This window comes from Camelus bactrianus, chromosome 5 (genome assembly GCF_048773025.1).
Source record: "Camelus bactrianus isolate YW-2024 breed Bactrian camel chromosome 5, ASM4877302v1, whole genome shotgun sequence".
In the NCBI taxonomy this organism is placed as follows: Eukaryota; Metazoa; Chordata; class Mammalia; order Artiodactyla; family Camelidae; genus Camelus; species Camelus bactrianus.
Genome location: NC_133543.1, coordinates 51,806,672 through 51,825,717, shown reverse-complemented (window position 1 = coordinate 51,825,717; position 19,046 = coordinate 51,806,672). Strand labels below are relative to the sequence as shown.

The 19,046-nt window shown below is 33.5% G+C and overlaps 1 protein-coding gene across 8 annotated transcripts in view; it reads right to left on the bottom strand.

Moving 5' to 3' along the window:
• Positions 1 to 19,046, bottom strand: part of UBR3 (ubiquitin protein ligase E3 component n-recognin 3) — a 185,358-nt gene that overhangs the window by 76,348 nt on the left and 89,964 nt on the right. For 5 of the 8 annotated variants that reach the window (XM_074363852.1, XM_074363851.1, XM_074363847.1 and 2 more), the window contains exons 21-25: positions 18,123 to 18,227; positions 16,905 to 17,078; positions 16,680 to 16,712; positions 14,626 to 15,086; positions 8,913 to 9,001 (exon numbers count right to left, since the gene is read on the bottom strand). In XM_074363852.1, coding sequence (XP_074219953.1) covers positions 8,913 to 9,001; positions 14,626 to 15,086; positions 16,680 to 16,712; positions 16,905 to 17,078; positions 18,123 to 18,227 — 862 coding nt within the window. The remainder of the gene's footprint in view (positions 1 to 8,912; positions 9,002 to 14,625; positions 15,087 to 16,679; positions 16,713 to 16,904; positions 17,079 to 18,122; positions 18,228 to 19,046) is intronic. The other 3 variants (XM_074363853.1, XM_074363849.1, XM_074363850.1) reach the window with 1 other exon arrangement.

Below are 19,046 nucleotides of genomic sequence, written 5' to 3'. Positions count from 1 at the left end.
ATTCTTCAGCGTGGAAATTTGTCTGTTCTCTCTTATTTATTTATTCAATCCTTTATTCACGTAAGTATGAACTCATAGATACTTATTTTATACTTAGGGTTATAATCTAATACTACTTTATTTATTTTCTTTTTCAAATTGGTCCAACTTGGCCATTGGAAGTACTTTCACTTGCTTCCTAAGTCCCTCTGACATATTGCCCTGCCTCTCACCCACCAATGTGTTGGTTTTTAGTACTTTCTAATTTTCTAGCACTATGAGATGCTCTAGACTCATCTTGCATGGTCCCTGGCCCAGTCCTAGAAGTAACCATTTCTCCTAGGAGATCTGGTTCCTTTTTATTTTTTTATATATTTTTGCATAACTATATTAGAAACCAAGATCTAGGGCAGTGGGTGTACTTATTTCTCCTGGAATGTCATTAATTCTAGGCCTTCTCAGCTGACATAGCAAGGGAAAATATCTGTATAGTAACTCATGTATATACACATACCCACAAATATTTATACATATGTAATTTCATCTTTAGCTATATTAATCTAAACATGAGTTCATACTGATGTCTCCAACTCTAATCCATTACCACATGGACATTCCAGCCTTTTTCCCTTGCTTATCTATGACTTCCCACTCCAACACTGAGAAATCTGACTGTCATCATCTGCCATCCATTTACTAGCATACCTCAGAAATAATGCTGGTTCAGTTCCAGACTGTGACAATAAAGTGAATATGGCAATAAAGTGAGTCACAAGAATTTTGGTTCCCCAGTGCATATAAAAGTATGTTTACACTATAGTGTAGACTAATAAAGTGTGCAATAAATAGCATTATGTCTAAAAAACAATGTACACACCTTAATTAAAAAATACTTTATTGCTAAAAAATGCTAACCATCATGTTAGCCTTCAGCAAGTCATAATCTTTTTGCTGGTGGAGGGTCTTTGGTCTTCTATCAGACCACTCGGATTTTCTCCATATTAATAATAAGGTCATTTTCACTTTCTTGTCATTCATGTGTTTACTGGAGTAACACTTCTAATTTCCTTCAAGAACTTTTCCTTTGCATTCACAACTTAGCTAACTGTTTGGCACAAGAGGCCTAGCTTTTAGCCTATCTCAGCTTTTGACATGACTTCCTCATTAAGCTTAACCATTTCTAGCTTTTGATTAAAAAGTGAGAGACATGCAACTCAGCCTTTCACTTGAAGACTTAGAGCTCACTATAGGGTTATTAATTAACTTAATTTCAATATTGTTATGTCTCAGGGACCAGGGAGGCGAAAGGAGAGGGAGAGAGACGGGGAAACGGCTGATCAGTAGAGCAGTCAGAACACACAAAACATTAATTGATTCAGATCACCATCTTACATGGGTGCAATTCAATAATTAACATCAATATTACAATATTAACATCAAAGGTCACTGATCACAATATCACCAAAACAAATATTATAATAATGAAAAAGTATAAAATATTGGGAGAATTACCAATATGTGACACAGAGACACAGAGTAAGCAAATGCTCTTAGAAAAATGTTATCAATGGACTTGCTCAATACAGGGTTACCACAAACTTTCAATTTAAAAAACACAATCTCTACAAAGTACAGTAAAGCAAAGCACAATAAAAGGAGGTGTGCCTGTACGTAACTGCTCAATTTCAGTAGATAACATACAGTGGTTTCAAAAGAGTTAACCCACTTGCTGTGGGAAAAACTTTATCAACTACAGTACAGTATTTAGGTGCAGTTCCTTTTGCCTTCAGTCTCAAGAGACACCACTAATTTCCAAAGTTACTTCACACCTTTTCTCCCATTCCCTTCAGTGAGGTTGTTTAATACATTTGTAATACAGTTAGATTCTTTTCACACATTCCATATTCTGCTCTGAGACCTCCAACTTCCTAAATGACATTTTAACTTGCATACATTAAGATTCATTGTTATTAAGTTCTGTAGGTTTTGACAAATGCAAGGTGTTATGTATCTAACTTTACAGCATCATATAGAATAATTTTAATTTTCACCTAAAAAATCCCCGTGCTTCACCTATTTAGCCTATTACCACTTCCCAACCCTAGCAACCACTCATTTGTTTATTGTCTCTCTAGTCTTGCCTTTTCCAAAATGTCATGTAATTGGAAACATACCAGTATGCAGCCTTTTCAGACAGGCTACTTTCAGTAAGCAATATGCATTTAAGAGTCATCTACATCTTTGCACAGCTTGATAGCTTATTCGTTTTTATTCTTGAATAGTATTCCATTGTATGGATGTACCATAGTTTGTTTATTCCTTCATCTACTGAAGGATATCTTGGCTACTTCCAGTTCCAAGCAATTATGAATAAAGCTGCTATAAACATTCATGTGCAAATTTCTATGCAGACATAAGTTTTTATACCAGTTGGGTAAAAGACTATGATAGCTGGATCATATGTTACGACTAAGTTTAGCTTTATAAGGAAAATCCCTAATTTCTAAATCAAAAAATTCCTAGAGAAAGAACTTTTTGTACCTTTAACTTGCAATACATGGAAAAAATCTGAGTTAATGTCAGATTTCTATAACTGTAACTGGATAGTTTAAATTATTAATTAACAGGTATTGAAACTATATAAACACTTATCTCTATCTAGAGGCTATAAACAAATAGTTATCTATAATGATAGACCAATCTCAGAAACTTAAGCTGACTGTTGACCACAGCACTGTTAGTTACAACAAAATAAAAAGCAAACTGAAAATAGAGTAATTATCCAATAATAGACACATGGCTAGGTTAATTTCTTCATTATGGACTATTATGAGCTTTCTCTCCCTCCCCTCAAATAAATAAATGGAAAGAAAAGAAATGTTGAACTAGAGCAGTGGTTCTCAATGTTGGCTGCACAGTACAATCAGCTGGGAACTTTAAAAAGGTTCCTATGCCTAAGCTCCACTCCCAGTGACTCTTCTTTAACTAGTCTATAGTGGAGCTCAGGCACAGATACTATTATAAGGAGGGTATGATTCTAGTGTGCAAAGTTGAGAACTACTGAAATTAGAACTACTAGCGAGTACTCGGAGGTATTACTGAGGTAGACAACAAAGAAGGGTGATCCCATTTGGTAAAGAAAACAATGATCAAAAAGAAGAAAGAAAAGCTTCTACATCTAGCTTAGTAAAAATAAATAATGGGGGGAAATGATGAGATAAAGATAGACGCAAATGCAGACGTGAGACTGTTCAGATAAGAAACTTGATAACTATGAAAAAGCATTATCAACAGACAAGTAAGAGTACAAATCACAGAGCAGAAATCTATTGCATTCAGAGAGAAAAGCACTTGTCCTTAAATTTTTACCTAATAATGTAAAATATTTGATTAGGGGATTTGTAAAGTACTATATGTTATAAATTTAAAATATTCTATATGTTACATTACTAGACTAGAAATCTTAGGAAAACATCCCTCATACACAAAGATAAAGGCAAAACTAGAAAAAAACAAATGTAGAATGCTTACGTTCTTACAACATGGGAAATAAGGCAAGACAAAAGGTAGCTGACAAAGCAAAGGAATGGACTGAGATTAAACTGTATCTGCACTACTGATAAGTAGTACCTCAGATGTTAATAATATTGTAATACATAAGGCCACGTGTAAAAGAACAGAGTAATCAGAGGCAGTGAGACATATGACTTTGCAATTTTCATCTTGGGCAATGTATGAAGATGAGGTCTCAAACAGGTTTTGGGCATCAAACAGATCTCTTTGAGAAGGGATTGAGTTACAAATAAAAGGAATATACAAATCTGAATGGTCCAAAATCCCATTGCCATGACCAAAACCAACATAAATAAACCAAATGCTCGTGAATCTGTATTACCTCACCTGTCACCACTGCAGCATGAAAGAACCGGGACTAGGAGAGAGCGGAGCTCATTATCCTGATGGCTTCTGTGAATTGCCTCTGTTTGCTAGCAATCATGTCTGCCTGATCCCTCAATTGTTGTTCCTGTGCCCTGGCTACTGCCAAAAAAGGTCAAACCTTCCAAAAAGTAGTAAGATTTAAGACAGCAAGTCAACAACTTTGCAGACTAATAAGACTAATGACATTCAAATTTATGATCTTTAACATAACTGGTCCCTAGGCATGGCTTATCAATTTTTACACTTAGCCTTGGTGAGCAACATCTCCCACTCTCTTCAGCAACTATACCAAACCTCATTGGCATTCTTCTCATTCACCAGAACTCACCTTTTACACAGCACTGAAAATTGAAACAACTGAGTGATCTCCTGAACTTCCTGTTTTCCTTACCCCTGATGGAACTTACCTCTATCTCCATCCACTCTTTCCTTCTTCCCTCCAGTGTCCTCAGGGAATGAGTGACCATTCTCCTATTCAGGTCAACATTACCTAACCTCCTCTGGATGCTTTGCTTAGTCAATTCCTCAGAAAACTGTTTTTATTTTCTCTCACTTGGGAGTGGGATGCAACAGATAAAAACAATTTCTAAAAACATTATTAACTAAAGCTTTTTTTTTAGTTCCTAAGGTTGCAAACAAACCAAACTGTACATCAAACTGGTTACATCACCTCCCTGCCGCCAAAAAAAAAAAAAAAAAAAAAAAAAAAAGACTGCTTTCAAGTGACTTCAGAACACAGAGATTCTGACTATATACTCTTAGTCGAATTACTGAAGGACAAAATGATCCGTAAACAATCTAAAAATTTTCAACTTAATTCAATGATTTCATTGTTTAACACAATATCAAGGTTGGTATTTAGAAGCTGTTTTCTTTACTTTGAAGGAAAAGGTAATTTTCTTACATATGATGTATTGTGCTTGAGTAAGAGAATATTCTCAATCCTAGGACATGTATGCTGAAGTACTCAGGAGTAAAGTGTCATGATGTCTACAACTTAACTTCATTTTGTAGAGACAGACAGAAAGACAGTGAGTGAAAGAACAAATAAAGAAAAATATTAAGTAGGTGAAGGTTATATTGGTACATGGAAATTTATAATACTATTCCTTTAGCTTTTCTGTATGTTTGAAACTTTTCATAAAAATAAACATGTGTGAAATTAAAACATTTTGGTAAAAAAATAAAAAGGCATTTATACACATATATATTCAGAAAAAGATCTGTAAGGATACAGTCTAGGTAAGAAAATCTGGTAGTAAGAATATAATATTTTCTTGTTTTTTATTATAAGTTTTCTAAGTTTTTATAGTAAAAATATAATGCTTTTGTAATAACAGAAATTTTAACTTGACACATTATAATAACAATATTATTAAGTATCTAATTCAAGACTGCAGACTTAACACATGCTTCTTGTCTCTCATTCCTTCTAAAAAAAACCACTGAAATAAAAGTAGAGAAATACATAAAGAGATATCCCCCATGAGAATATAGAAGGATGGAGTTGTGGAAGCAAATTTTACTAACCAACAAATAAGAGATGTTAATAAAACTTCCGAAAGATTGGAAGAGATGGAGGCATGCTGACAATGAAAGAAAGCCATAAGCTTTCATTTCTGCAACCACTTATGTACGATAAGAAAGTTACAGAAAAGAAAGAATTGATCTGTCCATTAGAATGCCAACTTTGGGCTCGGAATCAGCCAGTGAGGCAGAGAATAGGTATCATTAAGTATGAAGTGACTCAGAAAACATAATAAATTGAGTCTATATACAGAACTTCACTACTCAGCATCCCAACTCCCTCCCCAACTTTGACTAACAGAGCACTCAGATAACTTGGTATTTACCTCATGGAGGAAAAAAAGACTATCTTTCACCAAAGAAACTGAGTAAGTTGCTTGGAAAGCATTGGGTTTCTAATTGAATGTTAACATTTGGGGGCCCAAATAGAGCAGTCTAGCCACCCAAACCTAAGTCTGACAGTTGACATGCCTCACCCATACACAGGCTAAAGAGAATTACCAGGATTAAAACTATTTACACTTCAGAAGAGTAAACCCAAATTAACTACCCAGGACATCTTTTCAGGAGAATCAAGAATTATCAGGCAAATGAGGAAACTAACAACATGAAAAACCAACTTAAATTTTCTAAGTAGGATCAACGATAACTGAGAGAGAAAGAGAGAGAGATTTCTAATACATTCAGAAATATTTGAGAAAAAATTCTACAGACACAGTAAGACCAAGATATTGAAGAGAAGAAATCTCTAAGCATGTAAAGCAAAAAGAAGACACGCTACAAAAAAGATATAGAAGATTAAAAGATCAATCCAGGAGATCCAATATCCAACTAGTCAGAGTCCCACCAAAAGGGAATAAAGGAAATATAAGGAGAAAAGTACTGTTAAGTTTTCTATTGCTGTTTAACTAATTACCCTAAAATTCGGTGGCTTAAAACATTTACATCTCACACAGTTTTCAAGAATCAGCTTAGCTAGATGGTTCTAGCTCAGGATCTCTCACAAGACTACTATCAAACTAATAGCCAGGAGTACTCTTCTGAAAACTTAACTGGGGCTAGGAGTTTCACATAGAAGCTCACTCACATGACTGTTGGTCAGAGGTCTGTCCCTAACCACACAGGCTCCTCCATTGGGCTATTCATAACATGGCAGCTGATCTACCCAGAATGAGTAATCCAAAAGAAAAAAAAGTCAAGGCAGCAGCCATAGTATCTTTCATAACCTAATCTCAGAAATGACATACTATCACTTCTGCCATATTCCAGTGGTCATGCACACCAATTTTAGCACAATGTCAGAGAAGACTACACAGGGCTTGAATACTAGGAGGTGTAGATCATTGAGGATCATCTTGGAGGATGGCTATACTAGTTATCAAGGAAAACATAGGAAAATTTTTTCTCAGAGCTTCAGATATATGAATCTTTGGACTGAAAAGGCCCATTAAGTACTAAGGAGAATGAAAAAGATCCACCTAGATACAAATCATAAAACTTCAGCTCTCTAAGAATCAAATGATTACAAAAGTGTCACAGGAAAGGGGAAAAAATGCTTACCTACAAAGGAATAAGAATCAAACTACCACCACACTTCTTATCAAATGAATGGTAAAAGACAAGGGTGTATTGCTTTAACAGTTGTGACAGAAAATATGTATCAATGAGGAATTCTACATTCATACAAATGAACAATCAAGCATGAGAGCAGACTAGAGTTGCATCTGGAAATACAAAGAATCAAAAAGTTTAGCTTAACTGCACAGGCACTATTGGGGATATACTTGAGGCTGCATGCCAACAAACCAAGACTCCAAAAAAGAAGTGAGATTAAGACAGAGGAAACCCCAGATCAACCTCCAAAGGGAAAATTCCAAGGTAAAGGCTGTACAGCATGCCTACAGAGCAAACAGACAGACAGGAGTAGAATTTCATGCAAAGGACAGTATGACTGAGTGGGTAGAATAATAGAGACATCATAAAGGCATATTAGTCAAGAAAAAAGGCAGTTGGAAACTTCAGGAAAAACAAAAGAAAATATAACAAAGTAATGGCCCAAACAGAAATGAGTAAAAGGTGGTATGGTTTTAGCACTTGAGAGACTGTATGAAAAGAGGCTACATACTAAATACAGTCTCCTTTAAAGTGGTATAGGAGTCAGGCCACTGGACTAAAAAATGGTAAATGAATACCAGGATATTATTTAGCCCTGTACTGAACAATATTCAAAAAGTCATTGTAACTGCTTTTCAATTTTTAGAATCAACCTTTGGATGGAAGACTTGACTACAACTGCAAAACAAAATGTTAGCAACCTTGACAATTTAAAAGAAAACAAATACCTAATTAAAGGCAGGCAGGAGAGATGAGGAAAAGGGAAATGAAAGGAAAGACAGAGGAGCTTATTAGTTCTTTTCATATGAAGAGGTATGAACAAACTGGCTACAGATAGAACAATTAATAAGTATTATAATCAGTGTGTAAAAACCGAAAAAATGTAATTGTCAATTTTTAGAAAGAAGAAGGAAGAAAAGACAACATGGAGAAAGGGAAAGTAGTGTCAGTGAACTAAATCTTCCTCTTCCATATGAGAAAGTCATTTGATAGTAAGTTAATTTAATAAACAAAATTTGGTATACTTACATCAAAGTTACATCACAAACATAAACCCCACTATTGATGCTGTAGAACACACCATGCTAAATCTGGACTGATCCCCTACTCCATCTCTCTTTTGAACACGGGTTATGTGTGCTTGGGTGCACAAAAGTGCATGACAAGGTTTATGCATGTCTGAATGCACATACTTGTATAAATTTCAACTAAAGGCATGACTTAAGTGTATTTTCTTTCAGTATTTTTATCTATAAGTTAAAAAAAAAAACACTGAAATCTAAGTAGTCAGGGAAGGGTATATCCTGGTTAATTGAAGACTGACATTAAGTGAGATTTAATCTATTTCTCCAATGTTTGTAAACGATTACTCACAGCAATCTACCATCATACAGGAAAACGGCACACCCTCTCATTGTACAAATGCTAATACTAACCCTAAAGGAACTGCAAAGTATATCTGATTTTAAGAAATAGTGAAGGAGTGGCAGAAGGAAGAGACATTAAAAGTATTTAAAACTGTTTCAAGGATCTTAGAATAATTTCACAGGAAAAAAAAACAGAATAAGTAAATACATATTGGTGAACCTCACAAATCAAAAGCAGTTTAACAGAAGAGGGCAGCAGGAGAACGCTGCATGGCTACCATCAGGAAGGACTTTCTAACAGCTGCAGCTACTCAACGACAGAACTGACTGCCTATGACAAAAGTCTGATCTCCCATCACTCTACTGTTTAAATAAAGACCACAAATCATCTGTCTGTAATGTTTAAAACTGGTGGGTGATTGGACTAGATAATCCCTAAGGTAATAACCAAGTATGAGAGTTCTAAACTAATAAACTTTGACTTACCAACATCCATTGCAGTTTCCATGAAGCTCTTCTGTCGTGAAGCAAACTCTGCAAGCAATTTCTGCTGCCTCTCTCTAGCCTTTTGTCTCCTAGATCAAACAGAAATAAAGTGATAAGTACCAGATGTGCTTAAGACTTACCTACTATCTTTCAGGGGTCTATAATATAGGAAAGGCTGCTGACACACAGGAACAACCAATTTTATGTACTATGTATTAAATTTCATGTAAAATTTGACTGTACTTAAGAGGATTCTGCTGCTTCAAAATGGTTTGAAAATCACTAGACTTAAACAGGTAAAAATAAAAGCCAAAATTTACTTTAAAATGTGAAATAATAATTTAAGTAGACACAAATTTGGATTCCAACAACACAATTTCCTAAGTACATGTCAGTTTATAGCAAGAGTAAGTGGAGTTTTAGTAATGAACTCACAATTTAACCCCAGGCACAAATAATAGCAAACTGGTTGCTAGAAGAAACTACTATGTTATGCTATAAACAGAATCTAAAAGATAAGAATAGACAGCTTTACTGTTATCTTAAGAATCAGGTTCTCCTAAAAGAGAAATAGCAAAAGCCAGGACGGTTCCCAGTTTCTACTAGAAAATATTCCAAATTTGGTTTATTTTGTTTGAAGTAAAAGAATATGAAAGAGTCTGAAACACAACATAAAGAATAAAGCTATATTACAAATCTAAGCATAAATATTCCTTTGGATTAGTTCACTTTATTCTATTAATTATCCCTTATCTACGTCCAAAGAGTATTTTAATTTGAGGCTGGTTGCAAAAAACACATGACTATAACATAAGAATGAGAAAATAAAAGTAAACTAATAAAAAAAAGGAAATAGGCTTCCCTAGGTTTAGCGATACTAATAATACTAATAAGCATGGAATTCTGCCACCAGCAAGGTAAGGTTAATACAGCAATTTAAAACAAGAGAGGAGGGAGAGGAAGAAGAAAAAGGTTAAAAGGTGAGTTATATATTAGACCAGGAGAGACAAACTTTTTACTCAAACAAAACTCAAAAAGGGGTTTATCATAGCTCATGATACAAAGACTATCAGAAACAAAACAGATGGAATATACTATGGCAGTTTCTTTTAGTGACTATTATATCTATATACTGTAAATGAATTTTATTAAACTGAGATTTTATGAGGTCATTTCTATGGGAAACCTAAAGGAATTCTTCTATTAATCTGAAATGATTGAAGGATATAGAATACAGAATTTAGAAGAATGGAATGCTAATAGTAATTTTTAGATTATTCACACATCTGCTTCCACCCAGTCAGTGGAAACAATCACAAATATCTACAAAGTCAAGTACTGTGGTCCAGCTCACCATAAGAAGCTACATGTTTTTACCAATAAAGTTCAAGAGATTTTTAACACTCCTTTTCTAACATTTACTTTAAATACAATTTAGAAACCACTTAAGAAAACTCATTTTATACTTAATAAATAAAACTAATTTTTTATTTTGTGTTTAAGCCAAAATATTATCCAGGTTGATCACTCACATTATTCATCAAACTTGACTCCTAATGACACTGGCCACTTCCAAAAATTAAAAACCACTCCTGCTCTCTTTCCTTCCTGAACATGGAAGGTGGCACAGAGGCCTAGAAAGGGTGTCAAGACCCAACATCCTGGCACGGGAGGGCATTCGTATGGGGCAAAGTTACAAGAAATTGGTCACATACAAGGGAACTAATCAAAAAGTAATACATGTTGGGGATTATAGTGGCCAGGTTTCTCACTGTGGGAGTAGAGAGTTATAATCATGAAAGAGAAAAAACAAGAATAACTCCTATGGTGTCAGAATAGAACTGGAATTATCAGGTGGAACTCACAGTCACAGTTTTAATACCTGTCTCTCCCTTTCCTCCACCCTCCCCTCCCCCTGTCTCTCTCTTTCTTTCTCTCTCTCTCTCTCTGCTCACTAAGAGGGTCTGTTAATAGCTATAGCTCATTAGAATGTGGTTTCTAAACATCAGTCTCTACTAAAAGTAATGAGAACTCCTTGGAGAAATGGCTAATACCAAACACAAAATGAACCTGAACTATCCTCTTGCTCCAGAAAATCAGAAAAAAGAATGATGGGGGTAAATCAAAAGAACACAGAGAGCAGCTTGAAGAGACTCTCACAGGTCAAATCTAGAACAATTTGAGCATCAAAATGTCTAACGATCATCTGAGATTATAATCCATATAATCCATAGGAAACCCTAACTCCAAACTAATAAAAATAAATAAATGAATAAAGTAAAAGTTGATGAAGAACAGGCTATTGCAGCATCACAAGTATATCTATATAAATTACATATTAATTACAAAGGAGAGGAGAAGGAAGGAAAGTTACAGAGTAACGACTTGACAGTGAAGGAGTCTGGCAAATACGCCCTTAATTAAGTAATCAAAGTTAATCACTAGTAATGAAACAAACTGAAATCATGTGACATCTGATGGGATGGAATCCAAAGAGCAACGTTTCCTTGATATTCCCCTCAAAGAGGCATAACCTGAATCTAAACATAATGGGACAGCAGACAAGTCCAAACTGAGGAACATCCTACAGTGTTTACTGACCTGTAACCTTCAAAAGTGCCAAGGCCAAGAAAATAAAGGGAAGACTGAGGAAACTATTCCATATTGAAGGAGACCAAAAAGACAACCAAATGCAATGACTGATTCTGGACTGGATCTTTCTACTCTGAGAAACATTATTGGGACAACTGTCAAAGCTTGGGATCTAAGGGTATTATCATACTAAATAAAATGTTAAATTCCTTATTTTGAAAGGTATATTGTGACTATGTAAGAAAATGCCCCTAGGTCTAGGAAATATGCACTGAAGTACTCCAGGGTAAAGCAACTTGCTCTGAAATGATCCAGGAAGTTATTTTTACTATCCTTGAAATATTTCTGTAGGTTTGAGATTTCTTCAAAATAAAAAGATTTCAAAATTAAATCCATCCTCAAAGGACAAAAATTTGCCACCAAGAAATGAAAATAAACAAAAATGTCTTGTAGATGCTCAAAGACCTATGAGACTTATGAGACCTCCAAAAATGCTTAAAGAATAATAGCACTGATAGAAGACATGTTTCATCTCCTACACTACTCCTTTTTAAACGTAAGTTTTAGTGTGTTTATTTAATTAAAACAGTGAGTTATGCATTCTACAGATCACATTTAATTATGTACATGTATATTTAGAATATATACATGTTCATAAAATAATACTTCAAATAACAAATCTAAATATCAAATATAAGAAAGCCTCAAATATAACTGGCAATAGTATTAAAACTCATTTCTATTCTGAAATTACTGTCAACTCCAGATAATTATGGCTGCCACCCTGATTTTAGCCTTGTGAGACTCTGACCAGAGAATCCAGTCATGATATGTGACTTCAACATACAGAAACAATGAGTAAATAAATGGGTGTTGTTTTAAATTGCTTTAAAAAATGCATTTCCATAGTAACTTTCCATGATTTCCAGAAAAGGAATGTCACTGTTATTTTTCCATCATGAATTTTTTTCTTAATTTATTATTCCCTTCTAAAATTGGGTATAAATGTGAATAAAGAGCATTAACAAAAAGAAACAAGTTCTGGCAGATTCATACAACTCAGGAATTTTCCACTATGACCTCAGAGGTGGAGACAATGAGGTTGAATATTGTTACAGCCCTCTAAGGTTTCCTATTTGTATCTTGTTTTCTATGGAGTTAACCTATCGTGAAAGTGATGTCAAGTTTATCTATAGGTGAGGTACTTGGGAATGGATCATCATTAAGTGTTTATGAACTGTTCTGCCTTTTTTATGAAACTTAATCCAAAACCCAAAATAAATTGAGAGAAGACAATGTGAGAAGCATAGTGAGATTCTAACAGATTCATTTTAATTCTGAGCTGTCTGCTACAGAATTAGTTTCAAGTCCTTGTTAATATCATTGCCACTCAAAGGAAAAAAAGCCCATTACAAAGAAAGCCTTTAAAAATTTTTAGGATATTATTTATTACGATAGCACAGTGCCTTCGTAAAAACAGCATCCATCTGAACTATGTCCTCCAGTATCACATCTGTTATGAGTAATAATTACAAAATACCTTTAACCAAATAAAATAAACTTTGATTCACTGCATCTTTATCTTCCTTTAAAAAGACATTATTCTATAATCAAAATGAAAGATGACCAATTAATAAGAAGTTAACAAAAATTAAAATTTTACCTCATTTTTAATCTCTAATTTTACAGTAGATCTATTAAATTCTAAGCAGTTACTAATTCAAAATTAATGAACTTTCATCTAAATTACATGTTAGTTATAACAATTCCTATTTATAAAGTACTATGAGAAATAAGAACTGTCCCAAATTCCAAATGTACTAAAGTTTTTGTATATATTCTTATTATAAATGATTCGTAACAAACTTATGTCAAAAATGAAGTACAGCTATCTATATATGACTAAATTTGCTCCTTACAGTTACCAAAGGATGACCTCCTAACTATCCAATCAAAGGGACTGCCAATCTTACCTGAACTTTAACAGCATTTAACAATCTTGGTTAAGTTTCTTCCTTTCTAAACCTCCTCCTCTTACATCTCTCTAATGCCACTCTGCAGTTTTCCTCCTATTCCACTCCTGCCATCCCTTTCTGAATCACCTTTGTAGGTACTCCTTCCCATTAATGTTTTTTTTCCTTGAGTTTTGTATTAAGTGTTCTCATCTTCTTACAGTATACATTCTTTCATATACAAGGCTTTAACTATTACCTACATGCCCAAATCTGTAGGTCTAACTCCCAATTCTCCCCTAAGTCTCTAATCCTCTATCTGATTGGACATCTTCACCTGGATGCCTTCCTTAAGCTCAGTAACGTACAAAACTGAGCGTATCAATTTTACTGCTAAGCCTGAGCCTCTTCCTATCCTCCCTTATCTTGCTAAACAGTAACACTGACAGGAAAAAAAAATTTATAAATACTATGATTTAACAAAAATTAAAGACAACTTAAAGTTCTAAAAGCTAAAACCATAACTATATTTTAAAACATTACTTGTTTAATAATTTGTGATCATACACCAGAAAGATTGGAAAGGACCAAAAAAAACCAAATTTTTAAGAAATATTTTTAAAATTTAAAATTTTCTATTTTTATTTAAAGTTGAATTCATAATAGTTTTTGAAAATCACAGAATTGTTAGATCCCCACAGTAATAATAGAGATAGCAATTTTTCCAAAAGGGCCTACAAGAATAAGGTAGTAAATTTAATGTCGGGGTCGAAAACTCTTATCTTCCCACCCTCAACTAACTCAAGCATGCTAACACACAAGCACTATCTTTCATTCCATTTATCTTACAAATTAATGAGCTATGATTATAGCTGCTAAAAATCCAGGTGATTAGCCTCAGATGGCCAAAGGGGGGATATATAAAATCTTCAACTATACCATACATTAGTTTAAAGCATTAAAAATAAAAATTACTGAGGGGTTTGAGGGTATTGCTCAGTGGAGGAGCACATGTTTGGCATGCATCAGGTCCTGGGTTCAGTCCTCAGTGCCACCATTAAGGGGAAAAGAAGGAAGGAAGGAGAGAAGGAAGGAAGGAAGGAAGGAAGGAAGGGGGAAAAAAGAAATAAAATCAAAAACAACTTTAAAAAAGTAAAAATAAAAACTACCTTTCTTCTTTGTCCAGTGTTTTCTTCTCTGCCGCAGTGACTTTCTTAGGTGGTACAGGAGGAGTCACTTTCCTACATATCTCTTCAATGATGCGTTTGTTCATTTTGCTTTGCAGTGCAGCTTTTAGTAAGATTCTTTCTACTGCAGTTATACCATCTCCATGACTATATTTAGGAATTTCTGGTTGGATTAAAATTTCTATGTCATCAAGCCAAGGAGGATAGTAGGAGTTTTGTTTTCCTGAGAGTTTGTGGTGAAGTTTAATTAACAAAGACAATATGCTTTCTTTAATTTCCAAAATGGCTGTGGTTAACTGTGGAGCTGAACCAGGAGCAGACCATTTGTTTGAAGTTTTAGGACGAACCACCTGATTTGCTTCACTGCTACTGCGATTGATGATCTCTTGAAACTTCTTTCTACGCTCTGCTACTAAGCTGAAAACTTGAGCTGTACCAGAATTCTACCATTCAAAAGAGAAAGAAAGAAAAATCAAGAGAAGTTACTCAGTGTCAAGTTTAAAAACACATTAGTTTTTAACATTCAAAAAGGAATGTTCAAAGTTTCATCCAAAGACATATTCAATAGATTTGCTCAAGTACATTTATCTCTTCAATTCCCTCAAATAAACTTAGTCCCACTCAATCTGGAAACAACAGTGATGAGAAAGAAGATTATCCACAGTAACACCTTTTTTGTAACTTCCTGGGCCTATCTACCAGAAAAATAGACAAAGCTTGAGTAATACCTATAGCTATATTAAAGAAGAATCATAAACTAAGTTCTTCATCAGTTTAAAGGAATAAAAGCTATTCTATCCAACATTCAGAAAGAATATTATACTCTTTATTAACTTCTGGGAGACCACTATATCTTCTGCTTTAGTAAATTATAAATTAATTTTGCCAAGTTGATGAATTTGACTGTTAATTAATTTCATTTTTTAAGGAACTTTGAAATTTTGAAAATTACTTCTAACACAAATGCTTAAAGTTAATAAAATGAAATATAAAGATGAAAAATAAAATTGATCTGTTTCATATTTAAATATCACTATAATTTGTTATTTAAACAGATTTTTTTAAACTATTTTTCTCAGTAATTTAGCCTCTAAACAGCCTTTTTGCCAAAGAAGTCAAAATTGCATTAGGGCTCTTAGAAATCATCTTTTAACTAAAATACAAGTCAGTTTAATGGATTTCATTAATTTTTTTAAGCAAACAGAAAGGATGCTTCAATATCAATTGAGCTTTTATGGGCTAAATTGTATTATACTTTTTTTTTAACAGCCAAGCTGTTTTTCAAAGTACTCTCTACCAGCATTAGAGGCAAAAGCTGCCTCTTACAGATTCCAATACATTAATCAAAATCTTTATGGTATTCATAGCAAAAACATATTGTCAAAGACAAAGAAAGTTTTTACAAATGGACTCTACTATGAGAAACGTCTGATTCAATGTTCTCCACCTGCAAAAATCTGTATTAAAGGGATTAGAGGTATTTAAGTTTAGTTATTTGCCATGTCATTTTAAGAGTTTTCATTTCTGCTTTTTGTAAATTAATTAAGCCACATGCAATGGAAGAGCTAATTTTCAAAATGAGTCCAAATACACAACATATGGAGTTTAAGATTTTTGTGGGCTTATTTTACCAGTTAATTAACTACCATAGAAGCAAAAAAAAAAAAAAAAAGTGAATGGGCATGCCACCAGTAACTAAAGATTAAATTTGATTTAGAAAACATTCATTTTTAAGATGTTAGTAAAAATGCTAAATGTAAACAGACCAAAATGTGTCACTTATAACTGGTCCAAAATACTAACACTACTAAGAAAAACCCACTATTAAATATGCATATTATTTTTTAAGTTAAATAATATGAATTTTCTTTAAAATTAAGCCTAAGGTACTTTTAAAAACACACACATACGTTAAAAAACTTTTTTTTTTAATCTAACCATATTAATTAAACACACACACACAAATACTTCAGCGTCTATCCCCATTTCCAGTTAAAGCCATATTGCTAGTTAATGCAAATAGCATATACATCTACCTCTCTTTGAAGAACTTTAGGCCGTCGTGAACTCTGGCAGATTAAAGGAAAAAGATGTGTGAGGCAGAAGTTGCTTAGATATATCAGAGGAAATAAAAGACATCTACATCATTTAAAGTGATCTACAGACACATTTCCTTTTCTTTTGGATGTGACAGGATGATCTAAACAACACATCCCAACATAACAAAATCTTTCCTTTTTCCTTTCTCTGCTTTCACTTACTTGTAAAGAACCCAAGCTATCAGAGCTTGTACTTGCAGGTGAGTCTTTCTTCACTTCGGGAGCAGTTTCTGGAACTCTCACTCTAACATAGTTTATAAAGTGTCTCATGTTCGACACCAAGTTACTACCAGGAAACCAACTGTCATGACAACGTTCTGGTCCACATACTGATGCCTAAAACATAAACATAATAAATATGAAACCTTGTCAATCAGGTCTAAGGTACAATGGAGATGTAACAAGCCCAAATAACAGTCCACTGCCTGTCATATTCCTCAATTCCTCAGAGTCTCATCCACAATTACAAAATGCTAATAAAACCAAATGCAAACACAAAACTCAAGAACAAATTTCCCAATACTAATATGAGAAGTCCAATGGAAGTCAGCTAAACTTCTCCTGAAAAAAAAAAAAAAAAATACATTTTCAATCTGGAAATACCTAGTACAGAATATTACTTATCACTCATTAGGAAAATCTCATAATACAGTCAAATGATGCTAATTTGGACTAATTGTGGAAGAAACTGTGAAAAATCAACCAAAAATCTGACTTAGTCTTAGAGGGATCTTAATGATCTTTTAATATCTATGAAAGCATGTATGTTGATTCAACTTAGACTACAAAGTACTGTCCAGTCTTTTTACTTATCTGTTCCTATATTGTATTATATTTTGTCTTTAGGAGCAAAGGAATGAGGGAAATATTCATTTGTAAAATCAATCTGTAGTAACAATACTTTTATGGAAATTATACTTCAAAAGTTCTGAAACACTTTAACAACTAGTATGCTTAAGTAATTTAAACATTCTCCCTTATAACAATATTATTCATTAACTCAAAATCTTTATAAAAAGAATTTACTACTCAAAAATAATCCTTAATCAAATTATTAGAATTTCTAGACTGAAGGCCTGACATAATATTTACCAGTAATCAATGTCATTAGCATAACACCAAAAATGCATTAACCATTTTAAGATCTATATATTATGAATTACAAATTTCAAATTCAATAATTCTGTAAGTAGATTTTAATGTATTAATGAAACCTCTAAAAGAACCTATGTATTTGAAAATTAAAATGGCCCTTTTCCAAAAGCTCTTAAGAAGATTTTATCTGAGTTATGATGAATCCATACGTTTCAAGATGGCATATGACCTTTTATTAAGGCAGGTCATAACTTTAAATATTTAAAAATATAAGAAACTACTTACCTCTTCATCTGATTCCTCTTCATCTGAATTTTCAAGTCCTAATTCAATCAGATATAAAACCATGCAGAGTACATGTTCTGACAGATTTTGATGATCCATCAAAATCTTTAAAAAGGGAAAAAAATGCCCCATAATTACTTTTTTCCACAAAACACATTTCGTTTAAATATTAAAAAAATTTTTAATGTTGTAGATGAAAGTAACATAAAAAATATATATACATGTGTGTATATGTATGTAAAATTTATAATCAGATATGTAAGTAAAGCTGTATCTTGATGGAAAGACAAACTAAAACCAAAAAAACAGGTTCCCTCCCAAGATCACATAGTATTTTAGGCAGTAACTAGAAATATTAGTCCACTGATTTCCTAAAGGTTAACACATTAAATAATCCACTAAAACCATTATTATTAAAATACTAGGATCTAACAAAATAATTTAAAAAGAATATCACACATCCTCATTTGCTGACACACTTCTCCTGGTAATAAGAATATTACACAAGAAAGTTTGTTAAACAGGATAATTCATAGATATGTGTTTAGCATAGCACCTGGCATATAACTGGGAGCACAACAACAGTTTATGGAACGTTAATATTCTTAAAATCTGTCTCTAAAATTAAAGTTCTAGTATTCTGTGCAGCTATGTAAATGTGTATGCAAATGTGTGGTTTACATGGGTAAAAAAGGAAAAAGGAATGCAAGTGGTTAGGAGAGAGGCTTCTCGGAGGAAACACTGATAAATATGACCTTATCATACATGGATTACACAATGCAAGCCTTACACATCTAATGCAGGACTTCAGGTCTAACCTACACCAATCACTCATTCCATATGATGCAACAAACTGCTGCCCAGAAGATACATAAAATACCATAAGAAAAAAAACAGCCTAACAGTTATCATGTTGTCCTTATT